This window comes from Pyxicephalus adspersus, chromosome 1, assembly GCF_032062135.1.
Source record: "Pyxicephalus adspersus chromosome 1, UCB_Pads_2.0, whole genome shotgun sequence".
Classification (NCBI taxonomy): domain Eukaryota; kingdom Metazoa; phylum Chordata; class Amphibia; order Anura; family Pyxicephalidae; genus Pyxicephalus; species Pyxicephalus adspersus.
In genome coordinates, this window is record NC_092858.1 from 4,199,706 (window position 1) to 4,220,633 (window position 20,928).

Genomic DNA, 20,928 nt, shown 5'->3' on the forward strand with positions numbered 1-20,928 from the left:
AATCTTTTGCATAGATCATAAACACACTTTCCACCAATTAATTCATTTGTGGAAATGCACTGCTCACCCCAAGTGGCTGGAGGGGATTGGTGATGTTTGAAGGACAATAGAAGGGACTACCGGTGACTGGAGGTAGATCAGAGACTGGAGGACAGTGGAGAAGAATACATTATTATTTAAAAATATTATTATTATAATTAGACCAGATTTATATAGCACCAACATATTATGCAGTACTGTACAATAAATAGGGGTTGCAAATGACAGACAGTGATGCAGGAGAAGGAGAAGAGTCAGAAGAACTTACAATCTAAGAGGTGGGGGAAGTAGCACACAATTGGGGGGCATTTTAAAATGGTGGGTAAGTGAGACAGAAGAAGACAGGTAGGTGAGGTTGAAGTGTTGGGTTTTGAGTGCTCTTTTAAATGTGCAGAAAGTACTAGCAAGCTGAATAGGACAAGGAAGACCATTCCAGAGAGTCGGAGCAGCTCTAGAAAAGTCTTTGAGCCGTGCATGTGATGAGGTTATGAGTGAGGAAGTCATTAGTAGGTCATTAGAGGAGCAAAGAGAATGGCTAGGGAAGTATTTTTCTACCGGGTCAAATGGTAAGTGGGACAAGAACTGTGGAGAAATTTAAAGGCAAAGCACATGAGCTTGAATTTGATTGGAAGCCAGTGAAGAGAACTACAAAGATAGACAGCAGAAGAGGAGTGGTGGGAAGGATGGATAAGTCTGGCTGCAGCATTCATAATATTAAGGACTTGTGAGGGCTAGTGGGTACTGGAGGAGTGCAGAAAAAAGGTGGGTGATTCATGGGAATGTAGGGCAACTTGAGGAAACTGGTATAGGTTGCAGGTGACTGGAGGAAAATAGAAATGGTTGGTAAGACTAGAAATTGATTTACACATTAACAGTAATTGGGATTACTGCATTTTCTCACACTACAACTCCAATAAAATAAAAAGATTCAAAATAATAAAGCATTGACATGAATTTTTGATGGTAGCGTAGACCTTCTGCAAGAAAAAATATTGGCACCCTATATCACAGATTGTGTACTGTGAGCTATACAATTGCTCATACACCCATACAATGCTATGGTATGCCAAATAGGGGTCTGTCTATTCAGTTTGGGGTATAGGATACAAAAAGACATAGCAGACAAACCTGGACACCTCCTTGTGACATGAAGGTCAGGGCTTGAGACTCCTGAGCCAGTTGCAGGGCTGTGGTCCTTCCCCATTTGCGACTGACATGAATCAAGAGAATTTCTGCTCTCTTCTCATCACTGCGATAACATTCAGTAAACACTCCTGTGAAACATGAGATAGATGGAAGAGTTGCCTGGCTTTTTTAAAACGTAGAAAGAAGACAGAAGAAAACAGAAAACATGCAGCATATAATGGAGCACCTGTTCTTCTATAAAATAAATGTATGTTTTTTCCACAGGTGGCACCACTATTGTCACCCTCTCTTTCCGCTCTCGGTGAGTGGATCCTAAATGTTGCAGCACTTTCCTGGCATTCCAGGGTAGGGAATTGAGTCTTGATGGCTTGAGCTCACAGAACACGAGTTGAGTGACACTAGAAGTCGTTCAACTCAGAAGAAAAGCGCCAACGCATTATTGGGTTGGTGAATCTACAGGTAAGAGTGCTTTTGATTGGGTGTATTCGGTAGCAGAAGCAGAAGCTGCCTAACCCCTACTGCATGAACCAGTGCTTTTATTTTTGGTTTGACCCAACCTAAATTGGGAAAAAAATGACCTTAAAAAAAATTTCTTGTTGCCCTTTAGACTCTATGCTGTAATGTGTAGAGCCCCTGTACCTCACTATTGGACTGGAGGCTGTATTGCGTAGGACACTCATTCCTCCCAATCCCCATTNAACTGAATCTTACAACATTTGTCTTACCTGCAGCTCGTTCCTCATAGAGGTTTGCAAGTGCTTTCATTTCTTCCACAGTCTCAGAATCTTCCTCCTCCTTTGCAAGAGCCTTCAAGATCTTGGTGCAAGCCAGGGCTCCGGCTACACCGTCATGAGTCTGTTGGAAAGAGGAAATGATAAGCAAATCACAGCACAACAACAGATCTACAGGTAATTGTTACACTTTTAGGATAATAAGAATTACACAGCTCAACAACAAACAAAAATTTTTCACTTGCCAAGGATTTTTAATATATTTAGTGTATTTCAGGTCTGCTCAATCCAGAAATTACATTAGTTTCATCGAATTGACTCTAGTTCTTGTGATAGAGGGATCGGAATAGACGATTTTACCAACAACAAATGTTAACTCTGCATATTATTATCAATCTTTATTTACACCGATGTTTTGCATTTTATATAATAAATGTAGCGTTATTTACATGAAACATTTTTTTTTTGCCTTCTTCACACATTTGTACTATTCAGACATTTTCTTCTTTTTGTACCTATTTGGTGTACCTATGGTATCTCCAGAGCCCAAAAATAATCATAATGATTGGTATTTTTGTGCTGTGAATGTAAAAGATTTCAATGGTTACAAGAAAAACAAATGGGAGTGCCCAGATTTGGAATCAGCAAGACGACCTGAGCCGCATGGTGCTGATGTTCCCATACCAGTGTTCAGTACACTCCCCGATATTCCTGTATCTGACATGGAGGATATAGAGGGTTTGGAGTGTCATACAGGAGTTAGCAGTGGAAGTGAATCTGAAGGAAGTGTTTCATCAAACCAGCGGTTCTCCTGGTAACACTCCTACCATATTTCAGTGAAGATGGAGACTTTGTGTACTGTTGTAACATCCCTGGACTACTAGCCCATATGGGAGTACCAGAATACCGAGCAGAAGACTGGCAGCTTTTCATAGACAGTTCCATTCGAAGTTTGAAATCTGATTTACTGCATAATGGCAACTGCTATGCATCAATTCCAATTGGTCTCTCAACAACATTTAAAGAAGAATATGAAAGTATCCAAATGGTTATACAAAAGCTTTGCTATCATGAAAATCAATGGTCTATATGTGTTGGTCTATATTTAAAAATTGTGAACTTCCCTACTTTGACAGCAAAGTGAATACACAAAGTACCCATGTTTCATCTGCTTGTGATATAGTAGAGCAAAGCAGGATCACTGGGAAAAAGTGACATGGCCTCCAAGAGAAAACAAGGAAAAAGATGCAGCAAACATCATTAACGAGCCAATGGTTGACAAAGAAAAAATCATTCTCCCTCCACTACACATAAAGTTGGGATAAATTAAGCAATTTGTTAGAGCTCTGAACAAGGACGGTGATTACTTCAAATACATTTGTAGATTCCCTGGATTGAGTACTGAAAATTTAAAAGCAGGAATCTTTGATGGACCCCAGATTCGGAAACTGATAAATTATTCAAATTTCACAAGTTACATGACTGATACTGAAGCTTCTGCCTGTCACAGCTAGGTCATGGTTGTCAGGAATTTCTTGGATAACCATAAAGCACAAATTTATGAAGAACTGGTACAAAAATTGCCCCTAAACTTTAAACATTTGGTTGCTACTATGAGCAGAAAGGTACACCATCTCCATAGCCATTTGCAAAAATTTCCAGAAACCTTAGCGATTTCAGTGAGGAATAAGGGGAGAGGTTCCATCAAGATATAAAGGTGATGGAAGAAAGGTATTAGGGCAGATGGGATAGACACATGATGGCAGACTACTGCTGGAGCCTTCAACGTGATTGTCCTCATTATCAGCATAAAAAGAAATCATACAAACAGAGTTTTTCAATGACTTCTTTGTGATTAGTTCTGTAAATATACTGAATATAGAATATATTGACATTAAGTATTTCCAAATTTTTATTTTGTATACGTAAGCATATCTAGTTTAATTTTGCTTTATTTTCATGTTTTATTAGTTTTCTATGAGGTTATTATTTAGGTCATTATTTTAAAAACTAGAGCCAAACTAGCAAAACCAATATCATATTTGCAATCTGTGCATCAAACATAACCTCAAATGACTTTAATCTGTTTGGCAAGAAAATGTTTGTTGACCAATGTTATTTAAGGAATTGTTTGTGGACTGCCTGTGAAAAAGATGATTACACTGGGGAACAATTGTGAACAAATGTTTTGTTCACTTCAATTTTTAAGCTTATTTACACAAAAATAGTAATTCTAAAAGACGGTTTATATACTGTAGCGTGGATTTGTATAGGCTATTCATTTACACGCAAGACAGTGTGGTCAGAGGTTGTGCGCTGCTCTACGTAGTGAGTAAGCAAAATTTTTTTTGTATTTCCTTTCTTTCAGATCATGTCTGGCACCGCTGTTTCTTGTTGTAAGTGCCTAAACAACCCTGATTCATTTTGTTATATCTGTGGCAGTTTCACCATTCCCAGTCAAAGGGTGAACATCAGCACATTTATAAAAACAAGCCTGTTTGGCATATTTCAAAGGTAAACTTGGTGATCAAGATCAGTCTTGGGCCCCTCATAAGGTGTGCAAACAGTTTGTCGAGGGTTTATGGATGTGGACAAAGGGAACACGTGATAAGATGCCACTTGGTATACCTATGGTTTTGCGAGAGCCAGGAGATCATTTCAGTGACTGTTACTTTTGTATAGTGAAAACTTCAGGATATAACAAGAAAAATAAATGTAACTGAGTATCCAAGTCTAACATCGGCCAGTGCCGGTTTTCATTACACTACCCTCTATTGAAGAACATGATTATGGTGATGAACTAGGTGACAACAATGATGAAGAGTTTGAAATTGAAGAGGATTCTGTAAGGGATTTGATCAGCATGAGTTGAGTGATTTGGGACTATCGAAGAAGGCTTCAGAACTCTTAGCATCTAGACTGCAAGAGAAAAACTTGCTTGAAAAAGAAATGAAGGTATCGTACTTTAGAACCAGAAAATTTGCATTTCTGCAGTACTTTAGAACTGACAGTGGCTTTGTGTATTGCCATAACATACCTGGTTTAATGGAGGTATTGGGAATTCCAATCTACAACTCAACTGAATGGCGACTATTCATCGATAGCTCAAAGCGGAGCTTAAAGTGTGTTCTCCTTCACAATGGCAAAATATTTGGGTCAGTCCCAATTGGCCATTCAGTTTCTCTTTGTGAAGAATATACAGACATAAAGAGAGTCATTGAGTTGTTGCAATATCACCAACACAATTGGGTCATCCGTGTTGACCTTAAAATAGTATGCTTCCTTCTTGGTCAGCAACGCGGATACACCAAGTATCCCTGTTATCTGTGCATGTGGGACAGCCGAGCTTGTGAGAGGCATTGGGTGGAAAGGAATTGGCCTCCAAGATCTGCCCTAAAACCAGGTGATCCAAACAGTCTCCATGAGCCACTTGTTGATAGAAAGAATATTATATTCCCGCCTCTGCACATGGAACTGGTTCATTAAAGATTTGTAAACTGAAGGAGAATGTTTCAAGTACTTCATTTTGGCATTTCCTAGCCTATCATTTGAAAAAATAAAGACCGGTGTGTTTGATGGTCCAAAGATTCGGCAGCTCATCAAAGATGAACATTTCATCTGGACAATGTCAGAAGTCAAAAAGAATGCTTGGTTATCATTGAAAGCTATTGTCAAGGGCTTTCTTGGAAACACGAGCAAATAATAACACAGAAATTGTCCAGAAACTCTTGGAGAGCTACAAAATGCTTGGTGCAATATGAGCATTAAGGTGCATTTTCTGCAAAGCCATCTTTCTAACTTCCCGGAAAACCTTGGTGCAGTCAGTGATGAGCAAGGTGAACAATTCCACCAAGATTTGAAGGTCATGGAAGGATGGTATCAGGGTAGATGGGATGTACATATGATGGCTGACTATTGTTGGAGCATCCGGCAGGATTGTCCTAACACTGAACACTCCAGGAAAAGCTATAAGCGTAAATTTTTACCTTTACCACTTACTCGATTGATTTTCAATTGTTTAGTGTAAAAAAACAATAAATCCTTTGTATAAACATTAAATTTAAATAAACAGTACATTTAAATTATTGTTTCATTATTTTTTCATTGTATGTTGTATGTTTTTGGACAAAAATGGAGGGTAAGCTGTATCGTAAAAACTTGAGTCATTTATAGATTCACCACCTAAAAATTAGTAAAAAACAAGTGTAGGATCTAACTCAACACAAAATGCATTCCCCAGTGTAATATACAAAGGTCCCAGCCTATGAGATCAGTCCGTAAGTGATATCATTTCACATCATGCTACTCTTAAGCCGCATACACACGCGCAATTTTTGTCGTTGGAAAGGATCTTTCACGATCCTTTCCAACGACAAAGGACTACACGATGCATGAACGGTGCTGTACATACAGCACCGTTCTGCTCTATGGAGAGGGGAGGGGGAGAGCGACAGTCAGGGTAGATGGGATGTACATATGATGGCTGACTATTGTTGGAGCATCTGGCGGGATTGTCCTAACACTGAACACTCCAGGAAAAGCTATAAGCCTAAATTTTTACCTTAACCACTTACTCAATTAATTTTCAAATGTTTACTGTAAAAAAAACAATAAATCCTTTGTATGAACATTACATTTAAATAAACAGTACATTTAAGTTATTATTTCATTATTTTTTCATTGTATATAAAATTTGTATGTTTTTTGACAAAAATGGAGGGTACGCTGTATCGTAAAAACTTGAGTCATTTATGGATTCACCACCTAAAAATTAGTAAAAAACAAGTGTAGGATCTAACTCAACACAAAATGCGTTCCCCAGTGTAATATACAAAGGTCCCAGCCTATGATATCAGTCCGTAAGTGATATCATTTCACATCATGCTACTCTTAAGCTGCGTACACACGTGCAATTTTTGTCGTTGGAAAGGATCTTTCACGATCCTTTCCAACGACAAAGGACAACACGATGCATGAACGGTGCTGTACATACAGCACCGTTCTGCTCTATGGAGAGGGGAGGGGGAGAGCGACCGAGCGGCACCCTGCTGCGCGCTCTCCCCCTTCCTTTTCATTAGGATCAGTCGTCGTTCATCGTCCATGGATCCGCCAGGACGGTCGTTCGGACGATGGACGACGCCGACTGTACACACGCCAGATTTTGGCCCGATATCTGGCCAATGCCGATTATCGGGTGATAAAAATCTAACGTGTGTACGCAGCTTTAGTCAGTAACACATACATCTAGACCATTATTGGTGCTTTTTTTGAATTATATTCCTTGCTATGTTAGAGTACCTACAGCCCACACAAGGATAACCCAGTTGCAGGAGTAGGACTGTGATTTGCCTAACATTAAAATAGGTTGCTTCTAGGATTCCTAAATCAGAGTGGCCGGACTGTTCATTTTACCCATATTTCCCCCAGCCTTGCCCTATGTGGCTAGTAACATATCATCTTGTGATAGGGCTAGCATGTCCACTGGGTTAGGAGGAAAGCAGCACAAGACATTTGGACTAAAAGGGCAGTAAATTTTGATTGGCAAACCCATGAAAGCTACGTTGTTGTTCACAGCCAAACCAAAATAACATTTTTCATTGATACTTCTATAAAATTTGTAGACAGGTCAACATTCTATGGATATATTGCCTTTCTGAACTTGCAACAAAGTGTGACCTTTTGTAGTTCGACCCTTTAAAACTTCACATAAAAGTAGAAATAAGTATACCTGTAGGATTATGAGTAAACCTTTAAGAGGTGCCATAGCACCCCAGGTGCGGCCATTATTATTTCTCTCTGGCTAGTAGTGGATTGGTTTCAGGGCATATTTTTTATCAGGTATTTGATACAGAAAAGCAGAACAAAAAATGGTTGATAGACATTCATTTTCAGTCCATAAATTTTTGATCAATGAGAATAGGTACAGCCACATCTACAGAACAGCAGTAATCTTGTTAAAAATTGCAAAGTTTAGAGGGAAGAATTAGTATTCCCCTACCAGTTTCCAGATGATGTCCGCCAGTTCAGCTCGGTTCTGAACGATGCACCATATAAGAAGATCCCTTACAGGGTGTTCCAACTGCAGGTGGTTTTTGTGTTTTTTCATAGCTCCTAATTTCCCATTCATCTGAGAATACAACATTCATTATAATCAAATTGTTTTAAATCAAAATTTAAAAAATATCAGTGGTATTTTCTTTGCGCCAGTTAGCCTTTGTTAGCCCTTTAAAAGTTACATCTAGTACTCAGGTACTCAGAGGTCTTTCTTATGGCATCCCAATGAATCCAAACAAAATGGATAAATGTAAGTTCCTTTAGCAACAATTCCTTTTAGCATCACATTGTCCATGTTGATTTCTGAAGAAGCAATCATTTGCTAATTGCGTCAAGTTATCCCACCACTGTACTGTGTTAAGATAATGTATGAGGTTGGGACTATGGTTTTTCATATATTTCTGGAGAATATCTGTCACTTACAGCATAAATAGTAGAAAGGGTACATGTTTAAGGCATTCATCTTTCATACTTGAATTGTTTTGTGATGTATTCTCCCTCTTTTAAAAAATGTTAATAAAGGAACTTGCATGTTATGAATTTTGTTTGGATTCATTTTTGCAGAAGGGACCGGTGATGTCTGCAATAAAGCACACTTACTTTCCTGGTCACTGACTTCTTTTATGAAATTGCTGATACATGCAAGTGCAAGTCTATTATACTGGGATGTGCCAGGAACTAAAAGTACACCCTCGCACATTTGCAGAAGTTACATCATCTCAGCCCAGCCAATCATTATGGCCGAAGTTCGAAGACCCCTGGAAAAGGAGTAGGAACGGATGGCAGTATCCATCACAGAACAGAGACAGGTGAGTGTATTTCAAATAATCAGGTTGTAGCAAGGTTGTTTTATTGCAGAAGGGAGTCCCTTCTGCACTGACGGACCTGCCTGATCACACTTTTTAAAAAAGGATTTAGTATCCTCTATTAAAGTGAAACTAAACTAAACTAAAAAACAAAATCACACAATTCTGCAGATCCCTTGATCGTGCTGGACCTTTCCTCGATTGGTTCCCAGACAATCCTGGAATGCTACTTCATCCCGGTACAGTGGAAATGCCGGGCACCGCCATCTTTGATCTTCTTTTTTTCTGGATAGGTCACCCAATCTTGCACTGCGCAGGTGTGAGATAGGGTGATGTAGCCCACTGGTAAAGGGAAAAAAACAAATGCCGATCTCTCTGCGCATGTGTGAGCTTGGCATCTCTTTCCCCTCAGTGAAACAAAATGTCTTTGAGATCAGGCATGCGCAGAAGGAGCAGCCAGGAGCCTCTCGTAATGCGTGATGTTTTTTAAAGAATTTTTTATGAATATTTTTACTTTATATAAAAAGGTTGTCTACCTTTTTAGTAAAAACTTTGAGTTTAGGTTCCTTTTAATTACCTTAATGTTGATATGTGCTATGTTTCGCATACGCTTATGCTTGGCTTCTGGGTACAGGGGCTCTGTCAGGTCTCCCAGAAGCTCTTGCAGCACACGAGAAACATGATAAAGTTCTATGGTAGATACAGCAACTTCCTTTGATCCCTCAATTGTAGCATATCTCTCTAATTTGCTATGAATTAAGCTGGATGGATCTGTATTATTGTACAAATAGGTGAGGGTGTCCCCGGTCAGATAATCCGCTAGACTGACCCCGCGGTCAAGGAACAGGCGGACAAATGAAGGTTTGTCTTCAATTAATGACAATGTCAAGCAGGGATACAGATCAGAGGGCTAGAAGACAAATTGGAAAATTTTGTCAAAACATCAACAAACTTGAACACAAAACTACAACAAGTCATAACAAATCATGACACAATAAATTTACAAATTAATTATAATAATATATAAAATCTAATAAAACTCCTTGTTATCATATCAGAATTTAACTCATTGCTAACAAATAATAAAAATGAGCGTAAGCAGACAATGAGCAGTGAAAGATAAAATGAAAAGGATAAATTTTTCCAACCATCCATGTCCAGTCTTCAGTAAAGATCTGAGTCTCAGCAATGTCTGCCCGGTTCCATGACACAGCGAGTTTCAGCTGATGGTCCCAATTCTCCTGGCCATTGTAATCAGCACTGTGAGAGGCTAATAGACAGAAACAATGGTCATTATAAGTTGTTTTCTTCATTTCTACTTATTTTACCTATCAGGTGTTCAGAGGCAGCTGAAAACCCCTGGTGTGCTTGTTGTGCTTGGTTTGGGGTCATGCCAAGGTTCTTCTGCTGCCTTGTACTGTGCTGGGCTTTGTTTTTTTTCCATGCAGCTTTAAGGTTGAATAGGCAACCAGGCATGCCAGCTCTAATGTAATCATTGCTTTATATGTTCCTTTAAATCATAGTTTAGAGTTATGGACCACATTCTAGAGAGGAGCCTTGACAAGGAATGATATGCAAATATGCAATTGGAAGTTGCCATTTTGGTTTTGCTAGCTATACAAACCTGACAGAAAATCCACTCCTTTCCTATTCTATCTAAATCCAAAAGAACTGAAGTTAAGGCTATAGATACACTTTATTGTGCACAGTGAAAGTCATGCATCAACAAAATGTCTAAAAGAATCAGGGATGTGTTTTGTCTGGTGGTTTCACTCTCTGACCTTTCAGCAAAGCTTGCAGAATTGCCACATCCATCCCTTGATCCCCAACCTTTTCCTCCCGGAGGATGGTGAGCAGAGACCCCATTCGGACAATATCTTGGATCTGTGGAGACAGGAGAAATTTAGAGATACATGTGAATACCTGGTAATAGCTGTTTCAAAGCAAAGAGAGGAGCAAAACCGGATGCAAAACTAAGACCCTAGAAATGACAAAGGTATTGCACATGGCTTAAATGTGTTGAAGGGATTGGATCAGTATTTCTCAACCCTTTTTTACATGGAGGATCCCTTGAAAGAACCTCAGGTCTTCAGGGATCCCCTGCTCTAATTATTACATTCACAACTCATGAATGCTTCTTACAATATTGGCCATTGGGAAGAATGTCTCCCTTACAGATAGCCAAAAAGATCATTGGTGTCACTTAGTCTGACCAGAGAGTCCCATTGCTCAAGGAACCCCGGGAAACCTTCGTAGGACCTCACGGGTTCCATGGAACACTGCATTAGACTGTAAACATGACCAAAGAAGAAAACAATGAGGAGGAATTTTGTGACTATCACTCACTTTCTTGGTCCACATGATGATTTGAGCTTCTGTGAAACTATCATAGGTGTCTGAGAAAAGAATCTGCAGCTTCTCCTTGATGAGGTTTATGGTGATCCTGGAGGAACTAAGATTTGCCACTTGTGCAATGATGTCAGCAACTCGACCAGATCCCTCCACGATGACACATGGTGTGTTGTTACACATGGAATTATAGATGGTCTGTATAGAGAAACAAGGGAAACATGGGGGAGAAGAAGATTAACTACATTCCGTTGTAGGGAACAAATTTTGTCACACTCAAGACCAATGCATACATGTTCCAAGGGCAGTAGACCTCAAGATAATTTCCTGCACCAATTTGTCCTCCATTTAAATCCAAATCAGTTGTGTCTAGGCCTAGACAAATGGTTCCTCACCAAAAAGGAATGGAGCACATTGTTACCTGCATGTTTTATGATAAAACCAGTAAACCATCTTTAGATAGATTAAGAGAATCCAAGAGTTCTTTGATGTGTATCTTTAATGACATAACAACGTTCCTCAGAACCAAGTTCATGGGAAACGGAAAGGTCAGACTTTTAAAAAGGTTTTTAGGACTGTCAGTAAAAATAAGTAAAAAAACACCTACAGATAAGGAAACATCTATATGATTGGCCTTATGTAAGGCATCTTAAACAGAAAGGAGAGAACAGCAGGGGATTTATTATGGCTCAAATGTTTATATGTGATTGTACAACATTTATACAATAGTAGAACAAAGATGAATTACTTATATATAGACAAAGACCATGTACATAACCCTCAATAATTAAGAGGGTAACAAGGCATGTACTATACAAAGTACAATTGACTTGATCTTAAAGAGTGCTAAAATATAATGGCTGAACTGGATCCTGGGTCCCGACGCGTTTCACCGGTTTAGGCTTTTTCTCAGGGGATTAATGAGAAACCAGTGACAATACCATTCAGTTGTAAATGATGACTTGCTGATGATGAGGAAGTTGAAAGAAGAAAGAAACAGCGTGTATTTAACGTGAAGAGCCTGGCAGAACAGTATTTGTTTCCCCCAGGAAGGAGTAAAAGTGTTTGCTAACCAACAGCTACCAATTCAGGTCTCATAGGTGACTGGGTTAGTCTTTTTAAATCATGAGCAAAAAAGTGGTCAGAATCTTCCCTACCTTTCTTCCTTGTACAGTCACACATAAACGTTTGAGCCATTTTAAATCCCCTGCTATTCTCTCCTTTCTGTTTAATACACTAACCTAAGGGGCTTGGCTCTCAACAATAGTCTTGTGTGGTTTGGGGACACCCACCTTCTTTACCAGTACTGACTTCTGTATAGCATCTATAGAATCAACTGTGCATTTATAAACTTACATCCAGTGTTCCCGGACCTCCTTCCAGCACCACGCACACTATGGGAATTTTAATGGCTGTTCCTGGAATAGAAAAAAGGAAAAGACGTAAAAATAATCCCAGTTTATTGTGACTTGGGTACAGAAATAGTCCATGGTACATCCCCAACAGTACAACAGTGTTATATAAAGTTTTATCCTACTGTCACTCCCATAAATAGGAAGTTTCTTTAGTGCATTGTATACTAATGTTCCCAAATACCAATCTCGTTTTGAGCCTTCAGTTTCCTTCTACCCAAGCCATGCAATTTTGGATATTCTATCATTTTTTCACATAAGAACAGTCAACATAGTAGGCAAATTTCCCCAACTGGGACAAAATCAGCAATGAAAACCTGGAAATTAGGTGAAAGATATAAGTCTTCCAAATTAAAGACAGCTGGGGGCTTTGGTTACACTTGAATGCAATTCAGATCTTATCGTCCTCTTCGATACTGTTGGTGAGATCTCTGTGGCTGAAACGAGACTGTCAGAGCACAGACAATATATAGGTCTCTCATTCTCCCTTCTTCTTGGAACTTTCAGGGGAAGGGTACACGAGGATGGATAGAAATACCCTAAACACCAAATTGGGAGGGAACAGGACAGGAACTATTGGAGTCGATCTAGCTAATGGAGGGCTCAGTAGATAATAAGTCACCAGATTTCACCTATAAATAAAAACATGGCTGACACTTTAAGACTGGAGTTACTTGTGGACTGTACTTATTATATATCTTATTTTACATAATGGTAAATTCTGCTAATGGTGAAATGGAGAAGTCTGATGAGTACAAATCTTTCCAACCTCTTCCATTTCTTTTCCATCATATCACAACATCTGCTTGGTTTACCAGCTAAACCTCATTTCCATCTCCCGCTCACCTCCTCTGTGCATTGTCTGTTCAGAGATAAATTTCTCCAGTCGAGTTCTTAATGGGATTTCCACTCCATAGCGTCCATGTGTCCCATCATCCACCAGTATGAAGTGCGTATGGTTGTTGTCCAGACAGCACAGCGCCCCCTGTGATCCTTCATCCATGGGGTACAAGGCTGGAGCTCCACCCTACAGACAAATTCCCATGAAACAGAGAAAACTCAGAGGTGTTTAGATGTGACACCAGGTCATGGCACGTTGATGAAATGTGAATTTTATTGGACAGTCAGGAATCTCAAGAGTATATTCATTCAAGAGCTTTGCCACCAGAGAGGCAACAAAATTTGATCATCCACCTTGGGTGATGGTAGTGAATACACAGTATTTCTTTGAAAGTTAAGTTTGTTATGTCAACGTCTTACCGCCTCGCTGATCAGTGAGTCTTGGTTGTGGACAATGCCCCAGGTGGCAATGCCTATCAGGACAATCTCAGAGTCTTGATCACCTCCGCTGAAATCTCGTATGGCCTCACCCACATGTTTCATGACCCCAGCATGAGATCCACCAGTGATGATCCAAGCCCCTGTATGGAAGAAGAAGCAGACAGATAAACTATAGGAAAAATACAGTACACCTAGCTCCTGAGGTCATCCTAACTTCTAGAGTGGAATGCTCCTTGTCCACCAACATCATCACCCACTTCCTTACCTGCCTGCAACAGATGTCCAAATCTATATAAACACACTGTTTATTTTCTTTTAATCTTCTTTTTTCTTTTAATGATAGAGGATACAAAGACACTTTAGACAATTGTACCCTTCCAGGCAAATATGATGCACTTCCTGCACTCTTTGCTTTGCATACACTTGACCCTTGCATTCTGTAATATACCTGAACCCTGTACTCTGTGAGTTACATACACCTTATGCCTACTCACAGTACATTACATACCCCTGCACTCAGTGTTCTACATAGATATTACTCATGTATGTTACATATTTGTAAACAACCCAACTATTTTCATCAAATCCTTGTGATCCCTGCACTCTGTGCATTACTGACACTAGTCTCATGTTCTCAGTATATAACCTTCACCTCACTCCTGCGCTCTGTGAGTACATACACCTAATACCTGCTCACTGTACATTTCATACCCCTACACTCTGTATGGTAAAAAGACCAGACTCATTTACTATGTAGGTTACATACTTGTAACCAACCCTTATATTTTTTTACATCACATAGTTGTGCCCTTTGCCCTCTGTGCTTTACAAACACCTTGACACCTCCACTCTTCATGTTACATACACCTGACCCCTGCAACATGTAGGTTACATAATTGTGACAAACTCTCAATGTGGACACCCACCATTTACTGAGGTGTGCTACATTACGTTCCTCATTGTTTTCACAATCTTAGCAATACCCCTTGATAAGAGGCATCTGAAGTCTTGCAGGGCTCACTGATTTCTAGTTCTGTTCACGCTTCTTCACATACCTTAGCCAAATTCCTGGTGGTTCCTGTAAATGTCATGTCCCCATGTGCATCACTGGGGAATTCTTTGACGTGTATTTGAGGGTCCCACTTGGTTTCCGGTGGCACATCAGGAACTAAGGGGTCATTGAAGTGCAAGTTTTTGGAGTAACCACATCCACAGGTCTCCCTGAGTGCGAAATAAAAATCTATAAAATATTTTTATCATAATTTGACAAACTGAACTCAACACCTAAAACCTATTCTATCACATACATTACACCATTATTATTATTATTATTATTATTATTATTATAATTATTAATAATAAAAATATTAATAACAATATTATTTATTTAATAGTATTTATGTAGCACCAACATATTATGCAGCGCTGTACATTAAATAGGGGTGCAAGTGACAGACAGATACAGACAGTGACACAGGAGGAGAGGACCCTGCCCCGAGGAACTTGCAATCTAGGATGAGGGGGAAGTATCACACAATAGGAGTGAGCACTTCAGATGGTGATTGAGTATTGAGGGTTTAATAGACAGAAGAATTCTACTTCTAACTTATATTCTGTCTACCCCGACTTGTTTCCATCAGTACTGACATTCAAAAATGAAAAAGGGTCCATGAATTGGTGAACCAGCAGAGTACAATGGGTAATATGTAGTAATAAGGTTTTTAAAGAACATGCCTCCTATTTTCTTGTAATTGTAATTAAACATACTCATCAGAATCTTTTATCACATCCAGCCAAAATGATCCAAAAAGCCTAAAGCACTTTTCTGCAAAAAATGTACTTACCCTTCACTAGACTCTTGCGGAATGAAAACAACGCACTCCTTTTTCTTAATATGCTTTGAAACCCAGGAATTGAGGACGCCGATCTGTAAATGAATAGGAATAAATGAGAGGGTAACAAAGAATACTCTGATTGTCACACCGACAGAGTGGCATCAGAATGGACAGAGTAGAGAAGACGTGGACGCTCAAGGGAAGGTCAATGAAGACACCAGATTGAGAAACAATGGAGTCCAGAGAGAAGAACCCAATTCCATTAGACTACAAAAAGACTCCATAAAAAAATCAACATTTTTAGTCTCTAATGTATATTTTGGGATATTTCTAGTATTTCATAATGATATGACAAACCTTGGCTCCATCTAAGACGAGTGGAGTAATCTTCTTTTTCTTCTTCGTGGCATCTGCAGTATTTGGTCGGTATGGGGAACGTAAATTGGTCTGTTGTAAGTTCGCATGGTGTTGAATCTCTATGCCGTCCACTTGAACCTGACCTCCAGGTTTAGTTTTTGTATTTCCCATGATATGCGTCTCTAGGAATCCCACCTATGCATGACATCCTGAGGGAGAAAGGATTCGAACGTTAGAAGTATCAGGGAAAACTGCAAACAAAATGAAAATAAAGAATTTATCCTTTGGGGTGAAAGTTATTACTTCTCATAAAGCCGCTTTATATATAAGTTACAGTATTGGTGAGCTTGGATTTAGTGATGAGCTTGAACTACAATTCTGGAGCTGCTAACCTCATATCTGCAATTTTCTTTTAATACAAATTGGGGATGGATGGATGGACTGATCTAGAATCATTAGATTTTAATTGATGTAGGCACGGGTCAATGTTACCAAAAGTGTAAATTACCCCCCATAAGGTTGCAGTATTTCCCATAACACATCAATTCTAGATATGTCTCGTGAGCGTTACATTCCAGGCATTTTTTTCTCAACATATCAATTGCAAGGAGTTTGTTTGAGGGACCTATTTTAGAACTTCATTATATTGATACTCATTCACACTTTTTGTTTATTTCTTGTAAGCGATTCATTCTGGGTATTTCTCACAGTATTCTGTGAGTATTTCACTGTGAGAGATCCCTTCTAAGTATTTACTCCTAACAGAGCACTTATGGGAAGTTACTTTGGGACACAAGTTGAAAAAAACCAAAATGAGACATCTTTCCCCCCCAAAAGCACAGGTCCTGCTCTTTTTGCACTCCTAGCCCTTTAAGATAATATTTCCCCTGCCTGTGCCTAGCCTGGGTTTACTATCTGCCCCTCCAAAATAATAGATTGTTTATTGGGATTTCCTAAAACTGACCAACATCAGGTGTTTCCAAGAGGTATTTCCCAAAAAATTGATCTTTTTTGGTTATTTCCCACTAGAAATTCCTTCAGGGCGTTTTGTTCCAGATATCTTTTCCTGGTATTTCTTGTGTGAGATCCATTCCTAGTACTTTGGGAGATTCTGTTCCCCATGTGTACTACTTTGTTTGGGAGTAGATCCATTCTGGATATTTCCCATGATATAATAAAACATAATTGATATATCAAAGCAAGATAGTTTGGTTTATATAAAATAACAGAATATGGGTCTACGTATCCATTGCCTCCCCTGACCCCTAAGAAAGACGGAAACCTGTTTACCTATTATCTGGTCAGCGAGTTCCATGGCTCCATCTTGCATGCAATAAACTTTGAGGCCATGTAGTCTATTTCATGAGAATATTATGAAAAGATGATGTCTGACACGTGTACTCAGGGACGCTTTGAGGTTCTCTGAGGTTCTCTGCACACAGATCAGTGAGTGTCACACTGCAAGTAATAACACCAGCACTGGCTGGCCATTATCATCCGTTGACAATGTGATAGGAAATCAGCGAGGATTTCAATAGAAGATGGACTTTTGGTGTCTTATGAGGCCATACCAGTATACACATTGGAGGCTTCATCTGTACTAACTGCAATTTTTTTCAGTGGCTATCGTGTAAAGGGCCCTATTTTGCCTTACAGAGTCATTGTTGGGTTAGCACAATTTTTTATATAATATCAATTATGTCTCACCAACAATAATGCTTTACCAGTATATACTGGTATATGTATACCCTATATGAGGTCATCCTAATGGAATGCAGCACATCCTTTAACTGGCATCAGTTAGGTTAAAAAAAAGTCCATCAAGTTCAACCACTAGGGAAATAAACATGTCTGAGATAAAAACCCTAAAGATATAGTGGATCCAGAGGAAGGCAAAAAATATTATCTATCTCAGGAAATAAACATATCCCAGATAAAAAAAACCCCATTGATATAGTTGATCCAGAGGAAGGCAAAAATACTTTATCTATCTTAATCTAAGTCTGGTTCTCGATGGAATAATCATTGGATCTCTCACCTAGGATTTTTCACATAGGATTACTCCACTAAGAACCAGAAATAAATTGGAGAAAAATAGAGCCCCATGCAAGGTGGCCACTGATAAGAATTGCAGTAGGCACAGAGCAACACTTTATACTTGCATTGTCTACACTGGTATGGCCTACAAGTCTATCTTCTCTTGTGAAGTGACGAGAAGGTACACCTCTCTACCCTCTGGGGCATTATTCTTATAGCTGAGCCCCCTGCACATTTACTAAACCCTGGGCTCCTGCATTGGACTGTCCTGTGGATGATCCAGCTCAGATATCTTACAGGTTTAGTGGATTATGGAGAAATGCCTTCCAGTTAGCTTCCTCTATCCCTTGGCGACTTCATTAGTGAGATTGTTGTACCACATTACCACATAGGCCTGCCTTCACAAAGGTTAAAAGTAAAATGCTCTGCAAGATCATATGCATTTTTTAGATGATATTGTGCATGTTAATGCATTTCACTGCCCTTATGAGTTGCAGCTACAGTCTGCCAGGGTCCAGGAAGCTTTGTATGAAAGACAACCTGCACATTAATATGGGCCACTCCGGAGCCATGTTGTCCTACAAGAAGAAGACACAAGAATCACAACCCCAAAACACATCATGGTCACGAGGCAACAATTCTAGGACAAAACCATTGGCAAAGTTTATCACTTTTAGTACCAAATTGGTCCATGGGTGCTCAATGCGTTGTCAAAGTCCTCAGGTTTTTATGTGGTCTTCTGCATTGCTGACTTTGAATATTGCACTGTGCAGTTCTTACATGAGCTGCAATGCTGCCATTTCCATGTATCTTATCAGATTGAAAAATATAATTGTGGTTATTAAGCATTTTAGCGGAAGAACAACTATCGGCCCCCAGTGGTGACTGGGCCTTTCTGAGGTTCTCACCATCCATACTTATTTTCTAGAGAACGTTAGAACTGGACTGAGGTGTAAGAGATCTAAGATTCCAGGGCCCATCAAACTCTGCCTATAACTGAAATACCAATGTAGGGTAAAAAAGCATGAGAACTGGTTCCTGGCTGAATATGCAGCCTATCTGCCAACCAGTTTATGTTCCGCTTCCATTACTAACATAATCCGGGAAAGGTGGGGAAGAGACGGTTACATATCTTCATTCTTATTTCTCTAACTAGCCAGATACAAACCTGGAATGAGTGTGAAGCCAGTGAAGTCTGTGTGGTTTACTCATTATGGGACAGTGACTTACTAAACAGTGAATTTTGAAGGTTGACAGCTTGGTACGTACCTTCATACGTAAAACATGGGAGAAGGATCTGGAAATCAGCATCATACCAGAGCAGGCAGAGAGAATGGTCTCAGAAATGAGTAGCAGGAATTAGGCTCTAAACTCGTATCTAGATGGTATAGGACACCAGAGCGTTTTCCGAACTGCTGTTGGTGAGAGGGAGAGGGGAGCATCCTTCACATATTCTGGTCCTGCCTGGGCCTCTTGGGACACAGTGGGCACAATTACACAAAAATTCCCCGCCTACAGCATACCCAAGGAGCCCTCTTTTTTTTTCTGTTCCACCACAACACCATTCCGAGTCCCAAGCTTTTCTGAGCTAGTTCCTGTAGACCTGTTTCTTAGTTCAGTGTTTCCTCTTTCCAGTTCCTGTGTTAACATCTTGTTGCCCAGTCTGTTGTTTTCAGCCTATTACCTTGTGCTGTTCCAATGTTCCTCTCAGTCTGTGGTTATTCCTGTGTCACCTGTGCCTCGTGTTGTTTCCAGTGTCTCCTCTGTTCAGTGTCTGCAGGGACCCCAGTGTCACTGTTGTCAATTTCCTGGATCCCTGGTATTTGGCCCCTGGCTTGTGACCTGACTTCTCTCGCTTCCTGCCTTCCTTGACCCCGGCCTTCCTTGACAATTGTGATTTGACAATTGTGATTCTGCCTTGTGATTTGGTACCGTGTATCTTCATGCCCACCCTGGTGTGTCCAAGGACCGCAATCTTGTAGTACAAGCAGTGCAACATCCTCACCACTAGGGGCTCTGGAGAAGACATGGTTGCTGCTTAGACTCTGCACCAGGGGCCCTAGCCCCCCGTAGTGGCCCTGTCTCCCCAAGTACGATAGTGACTGCAAGCAGATAATGTAAATCTTTATTCTGGAAGCAGAATACACCTGTGCCGATTTGGAAAACGAGGACCTCTTAAAATGTGCACATGGAAGTCCTAATGTCCAGTATATAGAAGCCTAACTGGGGTCATCCAGATTGCCACCTAACATCATTCTTATAAATCTGCCATGGGATTGTCAGGTAGGGTCAACCTGTCAAGAATTTGTGCTTGAGATAATGATCAGTATCTAGAGTATGTTTCCTTTGTTTCCTATTCCTAATGTAAAGATTACGGACCTGTTCTTATCTATGCACTGATGTAATGTTTGTTTTTCATATGTTTTAAATAAAGAATCTTTCAAAAAATCAGGAAAAAATGTTAAGAGATGATCAGTTTGAATATTTACTGTTTTTGAGGTTTCTATGCTTCTATCAGGTGGTTATAATGATCCATAGACCTGTACATAGCTTGTGCTGCCAAAACATTTCTCAGCTCATTGGAGTTTGAGGTTTGGCATTGGGTGTTGGACCTTGTCCAATGGCTTGCAGTTGTCCAATGGCTTGCAGTTGTCCCATGGCTTGCCATAGTCCCTGGGCCTGCTGTTGTCCCATGGCTTGCTGATGTCCCATAGCTTGCTGTTGTCCTGGGGCTTGCTATCATCCTAGGGCTTGCTGTTGTCTCAGAGCTTGCTGATATCCCATGGCTTGTTGTTGGCCCAGGGCCTGCTGTTGCCCTAGGGCTTGTTTTTGTCCCATGGCTGGATGATGTCCCAGGGCTTATTGTTGTCCCAAGACTTGC

General features: G+C 39.9%; 3 protein-coding genes across 3 annotated transcripts in view; 1 reads left to right on the forward strand and 2 right to left on the reverse strand.

The window, feature by feature from the left end:
• The window catches only part of LOC140323645 (transient receptor potential cation channel subfamily M member 2-like), a 30,143-nt gene extending 16,177 nt beyond the window's left edge, over positions 1-13,966 (reverse strand). Inside the window, exons 1-10 of the mRNA XM_072400909.1 lie at positions 13,798-13,966; positions 13,384-13,564; positions 12,482-12,543; positions 11,123-11,323; positions 10,558-10,660; positions 9,925-10,046; positions 9,354-9,686; positions 7,915-8,043; positions 1,911-2,040; positions 1,168-1,313 (exon numbers count right to left, since the gene is read on the reverse strand). Coding sequence (XP_072257010.1) covers positions 1,168-1,313; positions 1,911-2,040; positions 7,915-8,043; positions 9,354-9,686; positions 9,925-10,046; positions 10,558-10,660; positions 11,123-11,323; positions 12,482-12,543; positions 13,384-13,564; positions 13,798-13,920 — 1,530 coding nt within the window. The 5' untranslated portion in view covers positions 13,921-13,966. The remainder of the gene's footprint in view (positions 1-1,167; positions 1,314-1,910; positions 2,041-7,914; positions 8,044-9,353; positions 9,687-9,924; positions 10,047-10,557; positions 10,661-11,122; positions 11,324-12,481; positions 12,544-13,383; positions 13,565-13,797) is intronic.
• LOC140321836 (transient receptor potential cation channel subfamily M member 2-like) overlaps positions 1-20,922 on the reverse strand; it is a 79,547-nt gene extending 58,625 nt beyond the window's left edge. The window contains exon 1 of the mRNA XM_072398616.1: positions 19,317-20,922. The gene's annotated coding sequence lies outside the window, so the exon portion shown is untranslated. The remainder of the gene's footprint in view (positions 1-19,316) is intronic.
• Positions 1-20,928, forward strand: part of TPP1 (tripeptidyl peptidase 1) — a 78,062-nt gene that overhangs the window by 20,399 nt on the left and 36,735 nt on the right. The gene's annotated exons all lie outside the window — the stretch shown is intronic.